Here is a 22,931-nt window from a genome sequence, read left to right as displayed (position 1 = left end):
CCAGAGCCTGACGCGGGGCTCGAACTCCCGGACCGCGAGATCGTGACCTGGCTGAAGTCAGACGCTTAACCGACTGTGCCACCCAGGCGCCCCCATGATAATATATTCTTAATATTACTCCTTTATCTCACCCATCACCCCGCCTACTCATTGCCCTTTAAATTCAGAGATGAATCTTCAGGTTTCAAACATTTAGAAAAATGAAATGCAAACCTTGACTTTATTGGTGTGGTGAAGCAGCCGTTCTTAAGGCCAGGAGTTGTGTAGCTCTTCTGGTGTTTGAATGGCCAGAGGGACTCACAAGTATTTAATTTTCCCCAAACACACTTTTTCAGATAATTTTCTTTCTTGTACTTCTTAAACGACAGAAGACTCACTTTGTATTTAATTAAAAATAAGCGTGCACATTTTTAAAAAGGGGGCAGTTACCTTTCATCTTATCCCTGGAAGTATTGTTAAGTTGGCAATCTGTCTTTATAGGACGTATTCCTTGTATCTGCTAACATGGGTAGCTTTAAAAGAGAAATCCTAGGGTGCCTGGGTGGCTCAGTCGGTTAAGTGTCTGACTTCTGCTCAGGTCACGATCTTAGTTTGTGGTTTTGAGCCGCGCATCGGGCTCTGTGCTGACAGCTCGGAGCCTGCTTCAGATTCTGTGTTTCCCTCTCTCTTTGCCCCTCCCCGGCTTGCCCTCTGTCTCTCTCTTAAAAGTGAATAAACATTAAAAAAAAAAAAAAAAAGAAACCTTATCATATGTATTGTTTCTTCGTTCATGTAAGATGAAGGACCTCTTATTGTGTTGGTATCTGTAACTTCACAACATGTTTTTTAAATTATTTTTTTACTTAAACTTTAACCAGTCCAGTATTGGTTTCAGGAGTAGAATTCGGTGATTCATCACTTATATACAGTACCCACTTGTGGCTGGCTCATCACCACAAGTGCCCTCCTTAATATCCATCACCTGTCTAGCCCATCACCTGTCTAGCCCATCCCCCACCAACCGCCCTTCATCAACCCATAGTTTGCTGTCTATCATTAAGAGTCTCTTATGGGGCGCCTGGGTGGCTCAGTCAGTTAAGCGTCCAACTTCGGCTCAGGTCATGATCTCATAGTTCGTGAGTTCGAGCCCTGCATCGGGCTCTGTACTGACAGCTCAGAGCCTGGCGCCTGCTTGGGATTCTGTGTCTGTCTGTCTCTCTCTCTCTCTCTGCCCCTCCCCCTCCCCCACTCGTGCTCTGTCTCTATTTCAATAAATGAATAAGCATTAAAAAATTAAAAAAGTCTCTTGTGGTTTGTTTCCCTCTGTTATCTCCCTGCCCCCTTCCCATACATTCATCTGTTTTGTTTCTTAAATTCTACATATGAGTGAAAATCATAAGGTATTTGTCTATTGACTTATTTCGCTTAGCATAATACATTCTAGTTCCATCCACGTCATTGCAAATGCAAGCTTTCATTGTTTTTGATGGGGTAATATTGCACTGTGTATATATATACCACATGTTCTTTATCCTACATCAGTTGATAGATATTTGGGCTCTCTCCTTAGTTTGGCTAATGTTGATACTGCTGCTACAAACATTAGGATGCATCCATCAAATCTTTATTTCTGTGTCCTTTGGGATAAATACTTAATAGTGCAGTTGCTGGGTTGTAGGGTAGTTCTATTTTTAGTTTTTTGAGGAACCTCCATACTCTTCTCCAGAGTGGCTGCACCAGTTTGCTTTCCTGTTACTTTGAAGTTGATATTCCAGACTCTGTATATGTGAATACATGCTTACAGTTTTCCTTTTCTCCTTGTGCTCACTGTAAGAATCGATGTCCATCGTAAAGAGAATGCAGGTGCTGCTGAGAAGTCCATTACTATCCTGTCTACCCCTGAAGGGACCTCTGCGGCTTGTAAATCTATTCTGGAGATTATGCATAAGGAAGCTCAAGATATAAAATTGTGAGTAAAGAGGATTAAGCTTTGAAGAGGTTGATACTCATGCTGCTTTATTTTGGACTTCTATGACAGAATTCTTAGGCATTGTCAACAAACAGGGCAGTGCTGTCCTGAAGAGCTGTGGTGGTAGGTACTCCTGAGTTGGTTATAAAGTAGAAGTCTTTTAAGTATTTTATTTTCAATCATGTTTGGATATGGGGTGGTTGGTATTAATGGGGAGAGTCTAGCTGTAGGAGAAGGCACCTATGGGATAGGAAGCCCACCTGAGAACCAAGAAATCTTCTTGGGATTTACCGAAAATGGGCCTCAAACCCTGACTCCCTTACTCGGAGCCCATGGGAGCTCTGTTCTTATTTTCTGCCCAGCCCTACTCTGCAGCAGCAGGGAGTATAGAGGTGGAGAAATCTCTAATCCTGTGCTAAGGGAAACTGGAGATTTATTTGGGTGTTTGAGGTTGAAACTCTAAATGCCTGTTCCACAAGAACTTTGAACAGAGGTTAGGTTCTATGCCACTTGAGCTTATAGCACAACACTCTCCTAAAAGGAGAGAGCAGACTAAGGTACTGGAGTTAGCCTGGGGACCTAATCACTAGCACTTAATTTGTAGGGACCTTTAATATGTATTAAATGTATTTTAGTTGTAAGATGTTACATGTAGCTTTGTTATAAGTTCATAATTCTTTTTTTTTTTTAATTTTAAATTTTTTTTTTCTTTTTCAACGTTTTTATTTATTTTTTGGGACAGAGAGAGACAGAGCATGAACGGGGGAGGGGCAGAGAGAGAGAGAGACACACACAGAATCGGAAACAGGCTCCAGGCTCTGAGCCATCAGCCCAGAGCCTGACGCGGGGCTCGAACTCACGGACCGCAAGATCGTGACCTGGCTGAAGTCGGACGCTTAACCGACTGCGCCACCCAGGTGCCCCAGTTCATAATTCTTTAAAAAAAAAAAATTCTGAAAGGCTCACTATCCAGATAATGCCGGTGATATTTTTCAGCAGTGATACGTATCACTTGGAAATTCAGAAAGGTACACAATGAAAAGTGAAAGCCCCCCTTCCTGCTCTTATACTCTTCCCCTAAAGAGTAATCACTGTTGAGTTTCTTCTGTTTCCTTCTGTAAATTGTGCATGTATCTCTAGGAATGTAGTTCACAATTCATAATAAAATCCTATTGTTTTGCATTTGTACATTGTGTTCTGGTATTGGGGATTTAGGGATGTGGGTTTGAGTAAGAGGTGTTTTCAATGAGCTAACGAAGATATTCCCTGAGATGCATGGAAGAAAATGATTTTAAAAGTTACCTTCAAATACTTGTTATTGTTTTTTTGCCCCCTCTATTCATGCATTGCTAGAATGGAGGTCAGTGGACTTTAAACTCAACCTAGCATAATGCTTCCTATGTCGTAGGTAAGAAGTGTAAATGTGTAATGAATGGATACTGTCTTTTTACCCAAGAGAAGGTTTACTTCTCCTGATTGCATGACCTTTTTCTTTTTTTATTTACAGCACAGAAGAGATTCCCTTGAAGATTTTAGCCCATAATAACTTTGTAGGCCGTCTTATTGGTAAGGAAGGAAGAAATCTTAAAAAAATTGAGCAAGACACTGACACTAAAATCACGATATCTCCGTAAGTGCTGCCTTGCTTTCTTTGAGTTAGAAATTTTTCTAGCACTGTGAAGCTGTGGGTTGTGTATTATACAGAGCCACTCCCATCTTTCAGGAGCTTGAGCTACCCTGTACCAACATACTTTTTTTTGTTTCTCCAACTTAATCTACTACCTACTATCTGTGTCTAACCCATATTGAAAGCATTATCTTTTCCTCCTAAAGAGGCAGAAAGCACTACTAAATACTTTACATTCATACTTTCTGGCTGAAGTCTTGGTCAGATTTACTGATCACTACTCCCACAGTTGAAATAAGTAACCCAATTTATTATCCACTGCTGTGTAACAAATTATCCCAACATTTGACAGCTTGAAACAATAGTAAACATTTATTGCTCACCTAGTTTCTGTGGGTCAAGAATGCAGAAGCAGCTTAACTGGGTGTTTCTGGCTTGGGGTCACTTGATGTTGCTGAGAAGTTCATACTGACTGTTGATGTGAGGCCTTAGCACATGGTCCTCTCCCCAGGGCTGCTTGGGTGTCTTTAGGACAGTGGTAGCTGTCTTCCCCCAGAGTGGATTATCCAAGAAAGAGCAAGATGGAAGTGACAATGTCTTTTATAACACAGCCTCAGAAGTCACACTCTATCATTTTTCTAGTATAATTGACACAGGTCATCTCTATTCAGTGTGAGAGAGGACTGGGCCCACTGGGGAGTAGGTCATCTTGGAAGCTGGCTGTCACACCTTGGGTCTATGAATGCTCTGAAATCACAGTACCCAAAAAAGATGAGGTGAGAGGAGATTGATGAACTAAGGAAAAATGCTAAGGAACGACAGGCAGCATGTTCATGCAGCAAGGAGTTTTCAAAGAAGGGAGTGGTAGGAAATAGGAAAGTCCTGCCTGATTGTAAAAAAAAAAAAAAACAAAAACCACAGAGTGTCTTGAATTTTACACCCCAAAATGAGAGGGTTTTCAGAGAAAAAAATCTTAAAAGCTATTGTAAAGCAGCTATTAGAAAAAAGCTAATATAAAATGCTTGGCAGGGAGAGGTGGGTTGAGACCAGAGATGAGAAATACACTTTTTCCGTCTAAGACAAATAGTCTTCCTTGTGTAGATGTTTACATTTTTAGCAAGTAAGAGAAAAGGTTAAGGAATAATAACCCATTCATCTGGCTCAAGTTGAGCTTACGGCATTCTGCTAAGTAGTGAAAATGAGGATTTTAACTCTACAATTACGAAGGAGAGCTCTACCAGTTTTCCGTATCCTTTCAATCTATGTACTTAGTCTTGTTTTCCATGGTTAAGAATCTTCCATTGCTTTCCTCTCAAGGCTGTTGAGTGGCTCAGGCTCAGGCAGTCTCAATTGTCATCTCAGTGGATTATGAAGCTTCAGCAGAATTTTGGTCAAGCAGAGGGTTTCTGAATACTGCTAAGGCCTTCTAATGTAGGGTCTATATGGTCATCAAGGGATCATGTTTTTAATTTAGTCAAGACACATTGATTTATGTTATTTTCTCCAGCTTACTTTAAACTCTAAAATTACTGGCAAAAAGTAAGTTTAGACACATGAATTCTGGTTTGCCTTTTTGGAATATTTCCATGTTTATTTCTTGCTGGTGACCCAGAAAATGCAATTGCATGAGACTGCCAATTATGTTTAGAATTGGTCCACGCAGTCTAGGAACATCCTTATTAAAGTTTTTGTACATCTGGTTCTTGGTTTCCACTAAAACCGTACACCCCTGTGATCATTTTCTTTACATTTCACTGTTGAATTGTTGTGAAAAAAGTTCACTTAAGTGGTCAAGAAGTACACTGTGTTTCAAACATGGACTGAAGTGAACTGTGTACACCCAGTAATTTCTGTTGAGAAGACTGGAGGGGAAGTATTTTCTTCGGCAGCTTTACAGTTCTTGGATTCCTATCTTTTGGGGCTTACTCATTTTTCATCATGTCTGACCACCCACTTTTACATACTGCCAGCCACCACAGTTGGGTTTTAATTGCCATCTGTGGCTGGACTGTTATTAACTGTCTTCCTCCTGTAATTTCCATTCTTTTTCTTTTCCCTCTTTTTCATTCTGCAGATTGCAGGAATTGACGCTGTATAATCCAGAGCGCACCATTACAGTTAAAGGCAACGTTGAAACATGTGCCAAAGCTGAGGAAGAGATCATGAAGAAAATCAGGGAGTCTTATGAAAATGATATTGCTTCTATGAATGTTAGTTTTAATATGGAGGACATGCCTTTATTTTGATGAACAGTTAAAAGATGTTTTCAATTGCATTAATCCTGATGTCGTTAATGGTGGCAGCATTAGATGTAGTTTCTAATTGATTTTTAGCACCATAGTTGAGTGTGCCGTGGGATAGTTTGGAAGACCACAGGCTTTGACATCAGGTTTGGCTCTCTGTGATTTTAGCAAATGGTATAGTCTTGGAGCCTTAGCTTCCTTATCTGTTAAATAAGGCTAATACTTTCCTAAAAAAAGATGAGTATCTTCTGCACAATGTTAATTTGAAGATTAGTAGAGTAGGAACGTGGGCTTAAGAGGTACGTGAACTGGGTTTGAGTCCTAGTTCAACCACTGATTAGCTGCAGCTCTGTTCTCTTGGACAACTTACCTGTTCTCCAAGCATTGGTTTCTTCATCTGTGAAATGGGGCTGTTGTGCCTACATTGAATGCTTATTAGGACTGGGATTATAATAGATACCACGCATATAAAAGCAACTGTTAAGAATTCAAATTTTAATTTTAATTTGGTTAGTCATAAACCTTGGCATTAAAACAACTAAAAATGACAAAATAATCTGTGTAGAGCAATGAAGGCAATTAAAGTGAATTGCTGACCTTCCTGAGTGGATGGAATGGTGCAGAAAATGTAACATGTCTGTAGTCCATTTTGAATTTTCAAGTAAATGAAAAAAACACTCCTCGGTTGGGCCTGTCATCTGAAACACTACATGTAAAAGAAGGGAAATATAAAAATAATACCTTTGTTAGAGGAACCTAGAAATATGCTGATCATTTTACCTCCCATGACTGGCTGCCTTATCTACCTTCCCATTATAACTGCTCATCTGATGTTTCAGAGTCAGTTGCGAGTTAATCCAACCATACACCTTTTAAAGAGATTCCCAGGTAATGCTCACGTCTCAGCTGTCATCTCCACTTCACTTCCTCAGCCCTTATAAAATTCAGCCAACACAAAGTCCTCTTTCTGGCTCCTGGATACACTCCAAAGATATGTCTAGTTGCCATAGTTGTATGGGATGGGACCTGATTGCCAAAGATCTTGACTTTGTTTTAGACTTTTAGACCCACGACAGCCAAATTTTATCCAAGGAGTAAAGATCTCTTAATAATACCTTTTTCTGTATATCTGGTTTGCTTTTCAGTGCACAAATCTCGTTTGCTTACTTCTTCAACTAATGCAAGGTTTTCAGTCTGTATTTACTGCGTGCCCATAGCACACAGAGTACATATTTGTCTAAGCACTGTGAGCTGATCATTAAGGAAAGCGAGGGTATGTTGCCTGCTTTGAGAAAGCTAGTGTAGCTTCAGATCAAGGAGGGGGCAAATGAGCACACAGATTTTAACATATCAAGAAATATAAACAGATATGTGCTCAAGTATAATAACATGGAACATCTGCTCTGTTCTAAAATTTGAGTCATAAAATGATTTTTTTAATTTTTTTTTTACTAGACAAGGTCACAATCTGAATATTGTCACTTATAATTACACTTGATTTTTTTAAATGTAAAATGAGGGACCTTTTTACTATTGCAGCTTCAAGCACATTTAATTCCTGGATTAAATCTGAATGCCTTGGGTCTGTTCCCACCCACTTCAGGGATGCCACCTCCCACCTCAGGGCCCCCTTCAGCTATGACTCCTCCTTACCCACAGTTTGAGGTAAGATAATGTACCTTGGCTTTCTTTATGGGTGAGCGGGATGCAGTCAGAGGGACATAGTTATTAGACTTTGTTGCTCTCGAGTAGGGTGACATTCGATGCTGATTGTAAAACTTGGTCCCCATATGATCTATCAGTTGAGAGCCAACACATGCTCTCTAGTTCATATCAGTAGAACCTTCCTACCTACCCCTTTGTAGAGTGAAATATTCTTTTGAAGTTTTTGGGTAGTAGGGTTGTCACCATGGGCTCTTAAATCTCCAAAGAAAAGTTTGAGACTTTGGGAAGGGGAAAGAAGTTATTTTTAAATGTTGAAAGATAGGACTTTTAAAAGGCTTCCTTCATCTTAAACTTCACCTGGAAGTCAAATGCTTTGAAAGGTCAATAAAAGTGTGTTTTCCACTTTGTGCTTTTTGAACAGTGAGCTCCAGCTAGTTGTGCTCATGGGTCTCTTGTGCGTGTGTATGTGTGCAACCATTAGACAGCTTTTATTTGTTTTGTAAACAGGTAGACTATTAAGGAACCTTATTTTTATATTTATTTCTTAAAAATAGCATTTTTTTCTGAGGTTGGAAATAGGAGACCAGTGATAGTATAAAAAAAATTGCAGTATAACATATACCTTGTAATTTTTTTTTTAAAGTAGTTCACAGTTCTGTTGCGTTATCAATGATAATTAGAGGTAGAGAATCATCATGGAAATAACAACATTCTAGGATCTTCCCTTATGGATTTGTTTTTACATCTCTCCCTTCCTGTTTGACTCTTTCCTTCTATATGCTTTGAGTAGTACCTCCTATTCCAATTCAGGGAAATGTCCAGCTGGAACAGCTTGGGGATTCCAACATAACAGTGCCTAGACTACATGTAGAGTAAAATGCTCCTGGAATTGTACTGATAACAGATTGCTGAGATTGTTCATATTTTATCCCTGTATGAATGAGAATTTCCTAGGCCTGTCTTGAACCACCTGTGTTAGGTGTTGTTTACTTTTGGCCTCTTCTTGTAGTGTTTCTGCTTTTATGGTCAGCAACATTTGCATCTTCCCCTACAACTCACCAGCCACCCTGAACACGTTTGGTCCTGGAAACCATATAACAAAGCCCATTCATCTATGGATAGGCATCAAAATTTCAACCCCATGACAGTGTGAATAGATCTATTATGCATTATCTGAAGCTTTCCACCACAGCTAAAGGTGATGTGAAGTAGTTGACATGTTTGTACTTTGATGCTAAAGGGGCTAAGGGAAGGATCTCTGGGATGAGAGCCCAGGTTCAGCCCAGCTCTGCCTGCGCTTTGTATCACCATAGGTTACTCTCCTCTTCCCCCTGGGTTTGTCTTCTCGCACAATGAAGAAACTGAACCAGGACTCTTCTCTCTCTCCTCTCAAATCAGACATTACTAGTGTTTACAAAATTTAATAATATAAAAAGTTTAAGAGGAGGGTAAAAGTGAACCTAAAATAGGAATTTGAGAAAATATGGACTTAAGGTCTAATTTGCCTATTTCTTTATTATAAATAGATGAATTTGTCATATTACTGAGTTTAAGGCACATGTATCTCTGACATTTCTGTGTCAAGCAGCATTGATTAAAATCTACAAGGAGCTGATTATTTAAAACAACTCATTGCTGAAGAAGCTCTTATTATTTATTTATTTATTTATTTATTTATTTATTTATTTATGCATGCTTGTTTATTTTTGAGAGTGAGAGAGACAGCATGAGCAGGGGAGGGGCAGAGGGAGAGGGAGACACAGAATCTGAAGCAGGCTCCAGGCTCCGAGCTATCAACACAGAACTCGATGCAGGGCTCTAACTCACGAATCATGAGATCATGACCTGACCCAAAGTTGGACGCTGAACTGACTGAGCTTCCCTGAAGAAACTCTTATTTAAACTACATCTCTGCTAGCTGCTCTAAACTAGCTTTGTCTTTGGGCACACTCCTTAATCTCTCTGTTCCTCACTTTCCAGTTTGTAAATTGAGGTGTCATTTAAATTCTTTCCTCTCTATTGGCTACAGGTAAGGCCTTTACTGGTTATCAGTAAACTCTCTCACATTATGAGTGGTAACATTATAGAACATTCTTGGACATCTGTCTTTTACACTTCTCTGGCTGCTTCAGTAGCAAAAGCTCCTAAAGTGAATTGCTAGGTGTCTATTTTTAAGATAGATAGATACATACATATATACATACATACATACATACATACATAAATATTACCTAGAGTTAGTCAATTTTGTGATGTAGTGATATAGTTTTATGTAATGGGTTCTTGTGTTCTTAGGAAAATAAGGATTGTTTTAAGAAAAGTGAGATTATGGGGCGCCTGGGTGGCGCAGTCGGTTAAGCGTCCGACTTCAGCCAGGTCACGATCTCACGGTCCGGGAGTTCGAGCCCCGCGTCGGGCTCTGGGCTGATGGCTCGGAGCCTGGAGCCTGTTTCCGATTCTGTGTCTCCCTCTCTCTCTGCCCCTCCCCCGTTCATGCTCTGTCTCTCTCTGTCCCAAAAATAAATAAACGTTGAAAAAAAAAAAATTAAAAAAAAAAAAAAAAAGAAAAGTGAGATTGTATTTAAAACATTTCCAAAGGACTTTTTTTTTTTTTTTTTGGTTTTTTTTAAATGTTTATTTTTGAGAGAGAGAGACAGAGACAGAGACGGAGTGCGAGCAGGGAAGGAGCAGAGAGAGGGAGACACAGAATCTGAAGCAAGCTCCAGGCTTTGAACTGTCAGTACAGAGTCCGACATGGGACTTGAACCCACGGGCTGGGAGATCATGACCTGAGCTGAAGTCGGATGCTCAACGGACTGAGCCACCCAGGTGCCCTTCCAAAGGACTTTTATGATTTAAATATTTAGTGACTTAAGCAAGTAAAGATTTTGTTTTAAGAATGGGAGAAAGGGGTCGGTGAACCATGAATAAATGTAAGGAAGATCTCACTGGAACACATGGTCTTGGTTTTCCCTGAGATTTTAAAACTAAACTGAGTAGGTATAATTAGAAGCAGCCAGTGAGATCAGGAGAAGATGGAGAAGCTGCCGGCAGTAAAGGTAGAAATACTGCTGAAGGGAAGGAGCTGAGAACCCCCTAAGGACCTGGTGGTTTTGTGCACAGGACAAGGGAATTCTCGTCTTAAAGGGAAGAAATGTGGATAATCTTAGCCTGCATTCTTTGCAGAATTAAAGTAGGCTTTTGATTCTACATGTATGCTGGGTAGTGATTTAATGGAATCCCCAAGTTCATATGTGGACATTTCTCTAAATTGGTGTAGGAGGTACCATTCAAAACACAAAAAGCTAAGAAAAAAGACAAATCTATCATCTGTCTAGTTGGTATAATTAATAAATTAGGGTTATAATGCATGTGTTTTCTATGGATGAATGTGTTATTGTGATTTCTCTCTTGATTTAAACCTACTACTAACTTTATCTCTGTGTATTAGTCTTAGACCTTAAAGAATATTTCAGGAATCATCCAGAAAACTTAAAAGGGAAAGGACAACTGCCCTTTTCTCCAGAATGGAAGAAATCTGTGCTTTTGTGGGTTTTAACATGTTTGCAATTGCCTCTCCTCTTAGAAATAAATACATAGGTATATAATTCTGTCTTGGAAATTGGGTATATATTTTTACTAACTTAAAAAAAACTTTTTTAATGTTCATTTGTTTTTTTTTTTTTTTTAATTTTTTTTTCAACGTTTTTTATTTATTTTTGGGACAGAGAGAGACAGAGCATGAACAGGGGAGGGGCAGAGAGAGAGGGAGACACAGAATCGGAAACAGGCTCCAGGCTCCGAGCCATCAGCCCAGAGCCCGACGCGGGGCTCGAACTCACGGACCGCGAGATCGTGACCTGGCTGAAGTCGGACGCTTAACCGACTGCGCCACCCAGGCGCCCCTAATGTTCATTTGTTTTTGAGAGAGAGCACGAGCAGGGGAGGGGCAGAGAGAGAGGGAGGCACAGAATCTGAAGCAGGCTCCAGGCTCTGAGCTGTCCGCACAGAGCCCGATGTGGGGCTTGAACCCACGAACTGCAAGATCATGACCTGAGCTGAAGTCGGACATTTAACTGACTGAGCCATCCAGGCACCCACATTTTTACAAACTTTGGAGGTAATTATTAATGGGAGCATTGTACTATTTTTAACTTTTCACCTCAAGGACATTCATCTTGATATTAAGCACAGTATCCTCACTTTTAAGAAATTTGGCACCAGGGGCGCCTGGGTGGCTCAGTCGGTTAAGCGGCCGACTTCAGCTCAGGTCATGATCTCGCGGTCCGTGAGTTTGAGTTCCGTGTCGGGCTCTGTACTGACAGCTCAGAGCCTGGAGCCTGTTTCAGATTCTGTGTCTCCCTCTCTCTGACCCTCCCCTGTTCATGCTCTGTCTCTGTCTGTCTCAAAAATAAATAAACGTTAAAAAAAAAAAAAAAAAAAGAAATTCGGCACCAGACCATTATTTAATGTGCAGCTCGTATTTAAATTTCATAGTTACTCCAGTAATGTTCTATTATATAGCTGTGTTTTCAGTAAAGAATCCAATTAAGGATTATGCATTGCAGTTGGTTGTCACGTCTCTCTAGTCCCCTCTTATCTTTGCAGGAGTCCATCCCTGCATCATCCGTTCCATTTGGTGTCACCTACTCCCTACCCACCACTTGTTTTCTTATTTATGGCATTGAAAAACCCAGGCTAGTGGTTAGTGTCGCCTAGTTAGGATTTGACGGATGCCTCTGTGTGAGTAGGCTCAGGTTATACCTTTATCCGGGAAGGAATACCTTCTCTGTGTCTCACTGGGAAGCAGATGATGTCATCGTGCCTCATTGTTGGTCATACTGTTTGATCGTACAACTAAGGTAGTGTCTGTCCAGTTTCCACATTGTAAAGGTACCTTTCCCACCTATGATTAAGACTGGCGTCTGGGTGGCTCCATTGGTTAAGTGATCAACTTTGGCTCAGGTCATGATCTCATGGTTCATGGGTTCAAGCCCTGTGTCAGGCTCTGTGCTGAACGCTTGCTCGGAGCCTGGAGCCTGCTTCAGATTCTGTGTCTCCTTCTATTTCTGCCCCTCCCCTGCTTGTGCTCTGTCTCACTGTGTCTCTCAAAAATAAATGTAAAAAACAAAATAAAACAAAATACTTTAAAAGAGAATATGTATCTTGCCCTCCAGTCTTTCTCAAAGTGGGTATAATATCCATTGCTGCCATTTGCCCAATCACATTATTACTATTTTTATGTCTGTTGTTCTTTTACATTTATTAGTTGGCAATGTTCTGTAAAGAAGACTTTCTCTACTTTGCGCTTTGTGAGGGAAAATGGTTTTTTGTTCTTTACATTAGAATTACCCCAGACCTTTTTTATTAGAATCCCCCAGGGTAGGGGTTGGGGAGGAGATGAAACTCTCAGGGGTCACTATTTTGGAAAGCTCTGACTGACCCGAGTGTGGAGGTAGCCAAGGTTAACAACAGCTGGTCTGTTTCTTTTCTTCTTCTTCTTCTTCTTTAATGTTTATTATTTATGAGAGAGAATGAGAGCGGGGGTGGGGCAGAGAGAAGGAGACGAGGAATCTGAAGCAGGCTCTGAGCTATCAGCGCAAAACTGGATGCAGGGCTCGAACTCATGAACCGCGACATCATGACCTGAGCCCAAGTCAGGCGCTTAACCAACTGAGCCACCCAGGCGCCCCAGCTGCTCTGTTTCTTAACTGGTTAAGAACCTGTACCTCACCTTGGGCTTCTACGAATCAAAATCTCAGTGGGAACAGATGGAAGCTAGAAATTTGTGATTTTTGTAAAGGTCATCAGGAGTTTTTTTGTTGTCCATTCATTGTCAAACTGCTACTGTGCAAGCAACAGATACTATTCTATGGAAGATGGACTCAAATGTTGGAAAAATATCTATCAAGGCTAATGCATGATAGATAATATTTGGGATAAATGTAAATACATAACGACTCAGGCATGCCCCTCTTTCTAGGTTGTTTGGTGCTTTATTTTAAACTGTGGTCGAAAACCTACTCCCTTTCTCTGGATCACCTGTTAATTCCAACTCACAGGCAAATATCAGGCCAAGCTGTCTGTGGGATGCTGCCATATGTCTGTTTTCATGCCTCTAAATCTATTTTGGCACACTATGTCTATCAAGATTAGCTTTGGCTATGTATTACAAGAAAAGAAATGGTTTAAATGAGTTTTCCTTTTTCATGAGAAGAGTTGAAGGGTAGACAATCCAAGGCTGGTAGTAGTTATGTTGTATCATCTAGGATAGGTGCTCCTATTGGCTTGGCATGCCGCCTCCCAGCCCAGGATGATTGCTCAGGTTTCAGCCATTGAGTCTGATTCCAGCCAGCAAGGATGAAGGATAAAAAAATCAACAGCCGCCTCGTAGGACACTGCCTGAGGATAGCTTTTTACACTTCCACTGGTGTCTTGTTTGCCAGAACATAATGTCTGTTACGTCTACCTGCAAGAGAAGCTGGGAAGCAGTGTCTCTTAACTGAAGAGATGAATAAATCTGCCCTACTGAATTGAGCAGTATTACCTGTAAAAGGTGTCTCACAGAGCTTTGGGAGGGTGGAGGTGAGCTTCTAAGTTCAATCAGAGACAAAACAAAAACGACACAAAAAGAACCCAGAATGATCTAAATTAATTCTAGAGCACAGAATTCCATGATTCAGATTCCACTCCTACAGAATATTTTCATCGAAAATTAAAGGGAAAACACCATTTTCAGAGAATTGTTGTGTTTCTGAATACCAGTTAGAGTGAACTGTACTTCCAGATAGCTGTCAGGCAGTTTTCTGATTTAATGTTTTAAGGGAACAATTCTTCTACCAAGTTCTGTTGTAGTATATAACCTCTTTGTGGGGGAGTACTTAGTTGGAATAGCTTTGCCTTCACTGTATATTATTAGACTTTGTTCTTTTTCTAAACTCCGATCACTAATAGTCTTAAATGTACCTAGTAGTCACTACTTTGAGACGCGAACTGTTGTTTTTAAAGGCAATAATTAGGGGCACCTGGGTGACTCAGTTGGTTAAGCGTCTGACTTCAGCTCAGGTCATGATCTCGAGGTTTGTGAATTCGAGCCCCGCCTCTGGCTCTGTGCTTGATAGAACCTGGAACTTACTTCAGACTCTGTCTCCCTCTCTCTAAAAAATAAACAAGCATTAAAAAATATTTTTTTAATAAAAAATAAAGGCAATAATTAACTTTACTAAAGCTTTATGGGTTTTTTTTTTTTTTTCCTCCTTACCATTTCTTCTGATATTCCCTTTATTCCCGTTGGCTTCACTTTTCTTCTTGCTGAAGAACCTAGTATTGTAGGTCTGTGGGGGTCTATGATACATTTATTTAAAAACTGGGTTAGAGGATTAAAGGTTGGCAGGTGTTTGCTCTCAGCACGTGAGGATGCACCGCAGCTGCCATTCGGCATCTACAGCTGCTGATGAGAAGCTTGTTGCTCCTTAGAAGTTCTCACAGGGAAGTCGGTTACTTACCAAGATCATCTCTCTATGCTTGATGGCCTGTAGGTGAGCAGAGAATCTCTTTTCCTTTCAATGTACATTGCCTGGTAAGAAGTAGGTTTTGATGACTAAACGTTTCAAAGACTCTCTCTTTTTATGTATAGCTCTCTCTCTCTCTTTTAGGGTTGTTTCATTTTGCTACTCCTGTTTTCCGACTGCTGCTTTGTAACATGAAAGGAGAATTGATGCGCCTTGACTTGGGATAAATCCCTTGCCTCTGTTCCATTCCAGGACTTGGCCCACCCTTCCCCCCTCAACGTATTCTAACCGGAACCTGCCAGGTAGATTTTTTCCTAATACAGCCAGAGTTGGTTCTTGCAACAGACAAAAAGTCTCTAGTTCCTGCCTAGCAGCTGGCTCATGCAGTACTTAATTGGCAAACTTTGAGTTTAGAAATGACAAGAAATGCTCCTTTCAGAAATGCTCAAACAGTAGGGAAGAGGCAGTTGGCAGCTCCTGCACAGAGCAAGAACTGAAATTGGCATAGCACAGAACAGCATCCATAGCTGAATGGTATTTCCTGGCGTTTGGTTTGGCAGAAGTTAGCTCAAGTGCTGTTGTCTTCATAATTTTGATACCGTCTTTGGAATCTTCCCAGAAATCTCCAAAACAATAGCGTGATCTTAAAATCGCAAACTTTCTGTTTATCAAAGAGGCAAGAAAGATAAACATTTTCTTAGGTTTTAGCTAGTTTTGAGATCAGTTCTTAGTGCTCTACTCCTTAGGATTTCTTACTGTAGGTACAGGTCTTTTGTCAGTAAAATATTTGAAAGTAAATCACTCATTGTATACACTTATTACCTCTAAGAGGCCTTGGTTATGTAGCCATGGGAGAAATTTTCTGTGGCGCCCTCCCCCCCCCCTTTTTTTTTTAAAAGACTTCAGTATTCTGTTCAGGTCATAGAGTTGAGTAAACTTAATTTCAGTTCCAAACCCAAATCCATTAAAACAAAACAAAAAACCCAGGAGTATCTATTTTACAAACCAAAGGGAAACACTGGCATCCTTCCAGGTTCCTGAAGGCTGGTTTTGTTGGCTGGCACGCATGTCTCCATGCCTTTGTGATGTCTTAGATTCTGTTCCCCACAAAGTAAATGCACTTAACCCTACTGTTTGCTCATTCTTGTATCTCCTCATGATAGATGATTAGGAATTACTCATTGGCAGACTTTACCAGTTATGCAAACTTCAACTGAGCAGTTTTGTTCTTACGTTACTTCAAGTTACAGAGTCTGCCAAGAAGTCCAAAGGAAGTTTTGCCGATAGGCATCTGGCAGAAATCCACTGGGAAGCAGCTTGGGTCATGTGACTGTCCTTCACCTCTGAAGGTTTTGTAAGAAGCATTCAGGATAATGCAGCTGAACATTAACTTAAATGCAAAGAATGTGTAACAAAGGGTGATGCTGATGAATTTTTTCAAGCTTGAGCTCAGAGACTTAAGAATCACAGGTGAAAGAGGCTTATCAAAACCCATTGTTCTGGCTACTTAGTTTTGTAAGTAAAAGTTAGGTATCCAAATCCTGGAAACATGGCTTACTATGCAGATGTCTGTATAGCAGTAATTTGTACCACAGAGACAGTTTAATGATTATCAAATAGACAGGATGATTATGCAAAGTACCTTATATTCCCAGAGGAAAATTTCCTTGAAAAGTAACCTACAGTCAGGGAGATGCTTGGTGAATAAGGAATTGGCACAGAGGGAAATGGGTGATGTTCAGACGTCTGGTGAGTCAACTTTTTATTAATGTGCTATTGCCAGGGACACAGCACTGCCCATCGATCTGGGGTGCCACCTCCTCGTTTGTTTGGTTTGCTTCTAACACTGCTTTTTATGTTTGATAGGTTTTCTTGTTTCTGTTTTCATCCCAGCACAGAATACTTTTCTGTCAGCATACAGATTCTCCCTTGATGTCTTCACCCCCTCTTTGTTAATAGTCCTTTCGGCCCTTCTCTACTGACCACCATTCCTTTTCCAAAGCCTCACACAGCTTTTAAATTTGTTCTTAGTATTGGATTTGTTATCTCCTACTCAATTTCCGCTCCTAAAAATCAACAACAAAAAAAGCATTGATGGCCTTTCTTCACTGTGTCAGAAAGATTATTTTGCTTTTATTCAGCTTTCGAGGCTGCAACATAGGTTTTGCCTTGGAGCTTTTCTCCTCACAGAGCCGTCTTGAGTTATCTTCTAGGCGAAGACACATGCGTATGCTGTGCTTGTGAGGGAGGCTCTGCAACTTTCACTCCAAGGATGATGCCTGTTAACGCTGGTCCTCTCAAGACATACAGAAGTTGCTCTCTGGGATCAGTCCCAGGAAGAGTGTCTTTACTAAGCAAATGGATAGTTTTTCTCTTAGAGGTTTACTGAGTTATGCAGCTGATTTGTCTTAAAATTAGCTGCTGGAGGGGCGCCTGGGTGGCGCAGTCGGTTGAGCGTCTGACTTCAGCCAGGTCACGATCTCGCGGTCCGTGAGTTCGAGCCCCGCGTCAGGCTCTGGGCTGATGGCTCCGAGCCTGGAGCCTGTTTCTGATTCTGTGTCTCCCTCTCTCTCTGCCCCTCCCCTGTTCATGCTCTGTCTCTCTCTGTCCCAAAAATAAAAAAAAAAAAAAAAAAAACGTTGAAAAAAAAATTAGCTGCTGGAAAGCTTAGAGCTAAATGTATATAACAACAACATTCCCGGCTTCATGTTTTAGATTCAGGTCTTTATATTCTCATTTCTTCGTTGCCTCTGTTTTACTTCTGGATTACTTGTATTTTCTAAGCAGCCTAAAATCTTTCTGGAACAAGGCCCAGAAAACAATTAATTATGCAGTCATGGCAAAACACAATGGGGCAGATCTGAGCAAGTTACACATTAGGTTAGTCTGATCATTAAAAAGGTCTTTATGACTGTCAGTCTCAAAAGAAAAGTATATTATTGAGAAGAACATGATGGAGATGTTCTCAGATAAAATACTTAGGTCCTATCTTTACTTTAAAAAAAAAAAAAAAACAACAACAACAAAAACTGGTTAAGATTAATGTGTCTGTTATACCATAAGGACCAGAATGAAAAAGTATTAACATTGAGCACAGTTTATGGTCAGTGTCCACATTAATTCAGTTATTAAAAAATAAGAAAGGCCTTAAAGTGTCCCTGTGGAATAAATGGTACGTGGTAATTGCATAAAACACTGGCAGGCTGTGAGATACAGTGCTTTGCACGCAGAGGCACTATTCTTAGGACTGGGAAATGCTAAAGAATGAAATAATTTTATTTAGTGTTCTTCGTTGGTGAATAGAAACAGAAGTGACTTGGCCAAGCTGTGCTGGACAGGCCCCTCTCACAGGTCTCCACAGTCAAGGGTTCAGTGGGAAGGCAAACCCTCTTCTCGTGTATGTGTTCTAAGAGTGCTTACGGAGCTACAAGGGAGGCTTCGTTTAGCTGACAGCTGTGTTAAGACCTGCATTGTGTTAGGATGTCCTGGGAAACACCGGGAATACCAGCTTGTAAAGAATATAAGTACGTCTACATATGCTAAAGCAACAAAACCCAATGATTTTCATCAGTAATATTTCCTGGAATTGAATTTTAGATTAACTCTTACTGGAAATATTAGGTACATGTGGGTTATAGATCAAGGAAGAGACACAGAAGAGCATAGTTTAGATGATTTTCATTTGTAGAAAACTAAGCATAGGGTCTAGAATCCTGTGTTGCTGGACTTTTCATAAGTGTGAAAGGCGTGGTTCAAAATAAAATGATTTTCCCTTTCCCTTAATATATCCATTGACCATAAGATAAATTTATTAGTATGAGAACTTGGAAATAACTTGTCAGGTAGGTTTGTTTGTTTACATTGACTTTTTAAAAATTTATTTTGAGACAGTGAGCCTGCATGTGAGCACGGGAGGGGCAGGAGGAGAGAATTTTTTTAATAGATTTTTTTTTAAGCTTTATTTATTTATTTTGAGGGGGGGGGAGAGAGAGAGAGAGAGAATGAGAATCCCAAGCAGGCCCCACACTGCCAGTGTGGAGCCCAATGCAGGGATTGAACTCATGAACCGTGAGATCATGACCTGATCCGAAATCAAGAGTTGGACGCTTCACCGACTGAGCCACCCAAGTGCCCTTGAGAATCTTTTTGTTTGTTTGTTTGTTTGTTTTGAGAGAGAGAACGTGAACAGGGGAGGGGCAGAGAGACAGATGGAGTGAGAATCCCAAGCAGGCTCTGTGCTGTCTGCGCAGAGCCCAACGAGGGGCTCAATCTGTGAGATCATGACCTGAGCTGAAACCAATGGTCAGATGCTTAATCAACTTGAGCCACCCAGGTGTTCCTGTCAATTTTATTTTTTTCAGGTTTATTTATGAGGGGGTAGGAAGGGCAGAGATGGGGGACAGAGGATCCGAAGTGGGCTCTCTGCTGTCAGCACAGCTTGAACTCACGAACTGTGAGACCATAACCTGAGCCAAAGTTGGACGCTTAACTGATTGAGCCACCCAGGTGCCCCCCAACCCCATCTGTCAATTTTAAATGTTAATACTCTGATCATCGCTTCCATGACATAAAATCTTAGAAGTATTTGTACAGGGGCACAAGATTTATGTTAGAGATTTGATTACAGTATTATATAAATTAGTGAAAAAATGGGAAACCAAACTTTCTGCAGATCTTGAAAGTATCACCTTCAGCTGCAACAAAATAACAGATAAAGATGAAGGAATTTTTAATTTTTTCTTGAGAACTTCTCGGAGATGTGGTTATTTTATTCTCAACAGTGGAAACAAACATCGAAACTCTAAGTTATAAAGTATTTTAAACAGGCGTAAGATGGGTGTGTGCAGTGGACAACAGACCTGATGCTTTCAGATGCTTGTTCTCTTGGAGCATCTTTTTTTTTTTTTTTTTTTTGGTGGGTGATTCAATTAAACTACTTAATCATTAGGTTTTTTGAAAGAAATTTTATTGAGGTATAATTGACCTATAACTGTGGTTTCAGGGGCACAATGATTGGATATTTGTATATATTGCACAATGATCACCACAGTAAGTCAACAGCCTTTACCATAATTATTTTTTTCCTCATGATGAGAACTTTTAAGATCTCTCGGTGCAACTTTCAAATGTGCAATAGAGAATTAACAATAGTCATAACATAGTCTTTGATGCCATTTTTTACACATTGATGATCACAGGTTTAAGCTTTTGCCAACATAAGAAATTTGTTTTGACTCAGGAAATCATACCAAGGCAGATGGAAGAGTGATAAGGCAGCACCTCCTCAAATGAAAGTTCTGTTGGGCTGTTTTTCTTAAGAGTCACTTACAAAGCACATCCTATACCTGCTGGAAGTAGAGTTATGTCCTTTAATTTTTCTTTTTCTTTTCTTTCTTTCTTTCTTTCTTTTTTTTTTTTTTTAAGAGAGCACAAGTGGGGAGAGGGGCAGAGGGAGAGAAAGAATCTCAAGCAGGCTCCATGCTCAGTACAGATCCTGACGCAGGATTTTATCTCATGATTATGAGATCATGACCTGAGCCAAAATGGAGTCAGACTCTAAACTGAGCCACCAAGGACCCCCCTGCCCTCCATTTTAAAAGAATAAATATGGCTCAAGAGCTAGAGAAGCCCAGGTTTGAATGCTGGTTACAATACCAGTCAGTATATTACTGTGTGCATCTCTCTGGCTCAGTTTTCTCATCTTTAAAAGGCAAATGTTGGGGTACCTGGGTGGTTCAGTTGGTTAAGTGTTCGACTTCAGCTCAGGTTATGATCTTGCGGTTCATGAGTTTGATCCCTGCTTGGGGCTCTGTGCTGACAGCTCAGAGCCTGGAGCCTGCTTCAGATTCTGTATCTTCCCTCTCTCTCTGCCCCTACCCAACTCCTACTCTGTCTGTATGTCTCTCTCTCAAAAATAAACATTCAAAAATGTTTTTAGAAATGGGAATGTTGTTAGTTTATGTTAGTCGGATGGGTTGTGAGGTGTAGATGAGGTAATGCACCTTTCACAGAGGAAACACAAACTCTTGACACTCCCTGATCATACCTTCTTAAATCTGAAGTTTTGCAGGCTTTCTACACATCTCCCACCATGTTAAACACAAAGGTAGCACTCAGATGTTACATGAATGGCTTAACTGGAATCCCACCATTCTGAGTGGGAAACTTTGTGTATAACTTGATAATTACCAATTTTAAATGTTCAGACCCTTTGTCTCCAGCTAAATTTTACCTATGAGTTTATGTAACAGAGGTATACAAGGGCACAACTTTTTGTACAAAGATTTGATTGCACCATCACATGAATTAGTTGAAAATTAAGTACACACGAACGCATGCACCAAGATAAATCAGTAGTCGAGTCTAGCTGGAGGAATGCCCTACTAATAGGTGAGGGAGGGGCATCTGAATGACGTGGGAGGAGGAGATGCAAAGTGTATCTCTATGGTAAAAAAACAAACTAGAACACATTATTTGTAGGATGCTCCCATTTATTTACTATTTTCGGTTCATTAAATCTATTTCCTCCCCATGAAACGGGTCTGCCTGTCCTTACCTCGTTTTCCATGTCATCTTTTCCACTGGGTTTAAGTCATTCTTCCAGAGAGTTTTGCTTGAAAGAATTGAACTTTTTGGGCATGGCACTTCATTGGGTATTGAGTTGATCGTAGAGGTAATAGTTATTTGGGTCAGTGTAAATTTTCCTGATTGATAACTTGAAGAAAAGTTTTTTACATTTTCTGATTTAATGACCTTTTATCTTTTTATCTTACCTAATATTTCCTTTTTCTCATTTCAGTTTAACTGGTAAATAGGCAAAGGTTTTCCTTTAAAGAACCAGTCTGGCCTTTTTGTTATTTCCAGACTGTTAACTGTTTACTAATTTATTATTATTTTTTAATAGTTTTATTTTTAAGTTTGAGAGAGAGCATGTGTGTACACATGTGCAAGTGGTGGATAGGGAAGGGGCAGAGAGAGGGAGAGAGAATGAATCCCAAGCAGGCTCTGGACTGTCAGCACAGAGCCCAAGTCAGGGCTTGAACTCACAACCGTGAGATCATGACCTGAGCCGAGACCAAGCATTCGACACTTAACTGACTGAGCCACCCAGGCGCCCCTACTAATTTAGTGTTTAAAAAATCTTTGCTTCTTGGGGCACCTGGGTGGCTCAGTCAGTTAAGGATCTGACTTCGGCTCAGGTCATGATCTCACACTTTGTGAGTTCAAGTCCCGCATCGGGTTCTGTGCTGACAGCTCGGAGCCTGCAGCCTGCTTCAGAGTCTGTGTCTCCCTCTCTCTATCTGCCCCTCCCCTACTCACTCTCTCTCTCTCTCTCTCTCAAAAACAAACATTAAAAAAATTTTTTTCAATAAAAAAATTTTTTTTGCTTTGGAGGAAGGAAACTATAAAGACTTCTAAAAAAAAAAAAATTCTGGGGCGCCTGGGTGGCGCAGTCGGTTAAGTGTCCGACTTCAGCCAGGTCACGATCTCGTGGTCCGGGAGTTCGAGCCCCGCGTCAGGCTCTGGGCTGATGGCTCAGAGCCTGGAGCCTGTTTCCGATTCTGTGTCTCCCTCTCTCTCTGCCCCTCCCCCGTTCATGCTCTGTCTCTCTCTGTCCCAAAAATGAAATAAACGTTGAAAAAAAAAATGTTTAAAAAAAAAAAATTCCTACCAAATAATGTGAGTAAACTGTCCTGTGGAACAGCGTTCTGGTAAGTGCGTATTGAGGGCCAAGTAGCATGGCTGATGCATCCATATGTGTTTCTGCTGTTGATCATCGTTATCTCCCCATAGACCCAAGGTACTGAGTGCTCCATTCTCGCTGCTTGCACTCTGGGCTTAATAGGGAGAAGATGGAGTTGATAATGCTACTGGTAATTTTTGTGTTGTGAGAGTGATGGTCATCTGGTGGACCAATATTACATAGCACAAAATCT

General features: G+C 40.5%; 1 protein-coding gene across 1 annotated transcript in view; it reads left to right on the top strand.

Moving 5' to 3' along the window:
* The window catches only part of IGF2BP3 (insulin like growth factor 2 mRNA binding protein 3), a 154,180-nt gene that overhangs the window by 119,689 nt on the left and 11,560 nt on the right, over window positions 1–22,931 (top strand). The window contains exons 7-10 of the mRNA XM_030308101.1: window positions 1,814–1,948; window positions 3,456–3,578; window positions 5,650–5,785; window positions 7,358–7,483. Coding sequence (XP_030163961.1) covers window positions 1,814–1,948; window positions 3,456–3,578; window positions 5,650–5,785; window positions 7,358–7,483 — 520 coding nt within the window. The remainder of the gene's footprint in view (window positions 1–1,813; window positions 1,949–3,455; window positions 3,579–5,649; window positions 5,786–7,357; window positions 7,484–22,931) is intronic.

This window comes from Lynx canadensis, chromosome A2 (genome assembly GCF_007474595.2).
Source record: "Lynx canadensis isolate LIC74 chromosome A2, mLynCan4.pri.v2, whole genome shotgun sequence".
NCBI lineage: Eukaryota > Metazoa > Chordata > Mammalia > Carnivora > Felidae > Lynx > Lynx canadensis.
The sequence above is the reverse complement of the archived record's forward strand: the minus strand, read 5'-3'. Positions and strand labels throughout refer to the sequence as shown.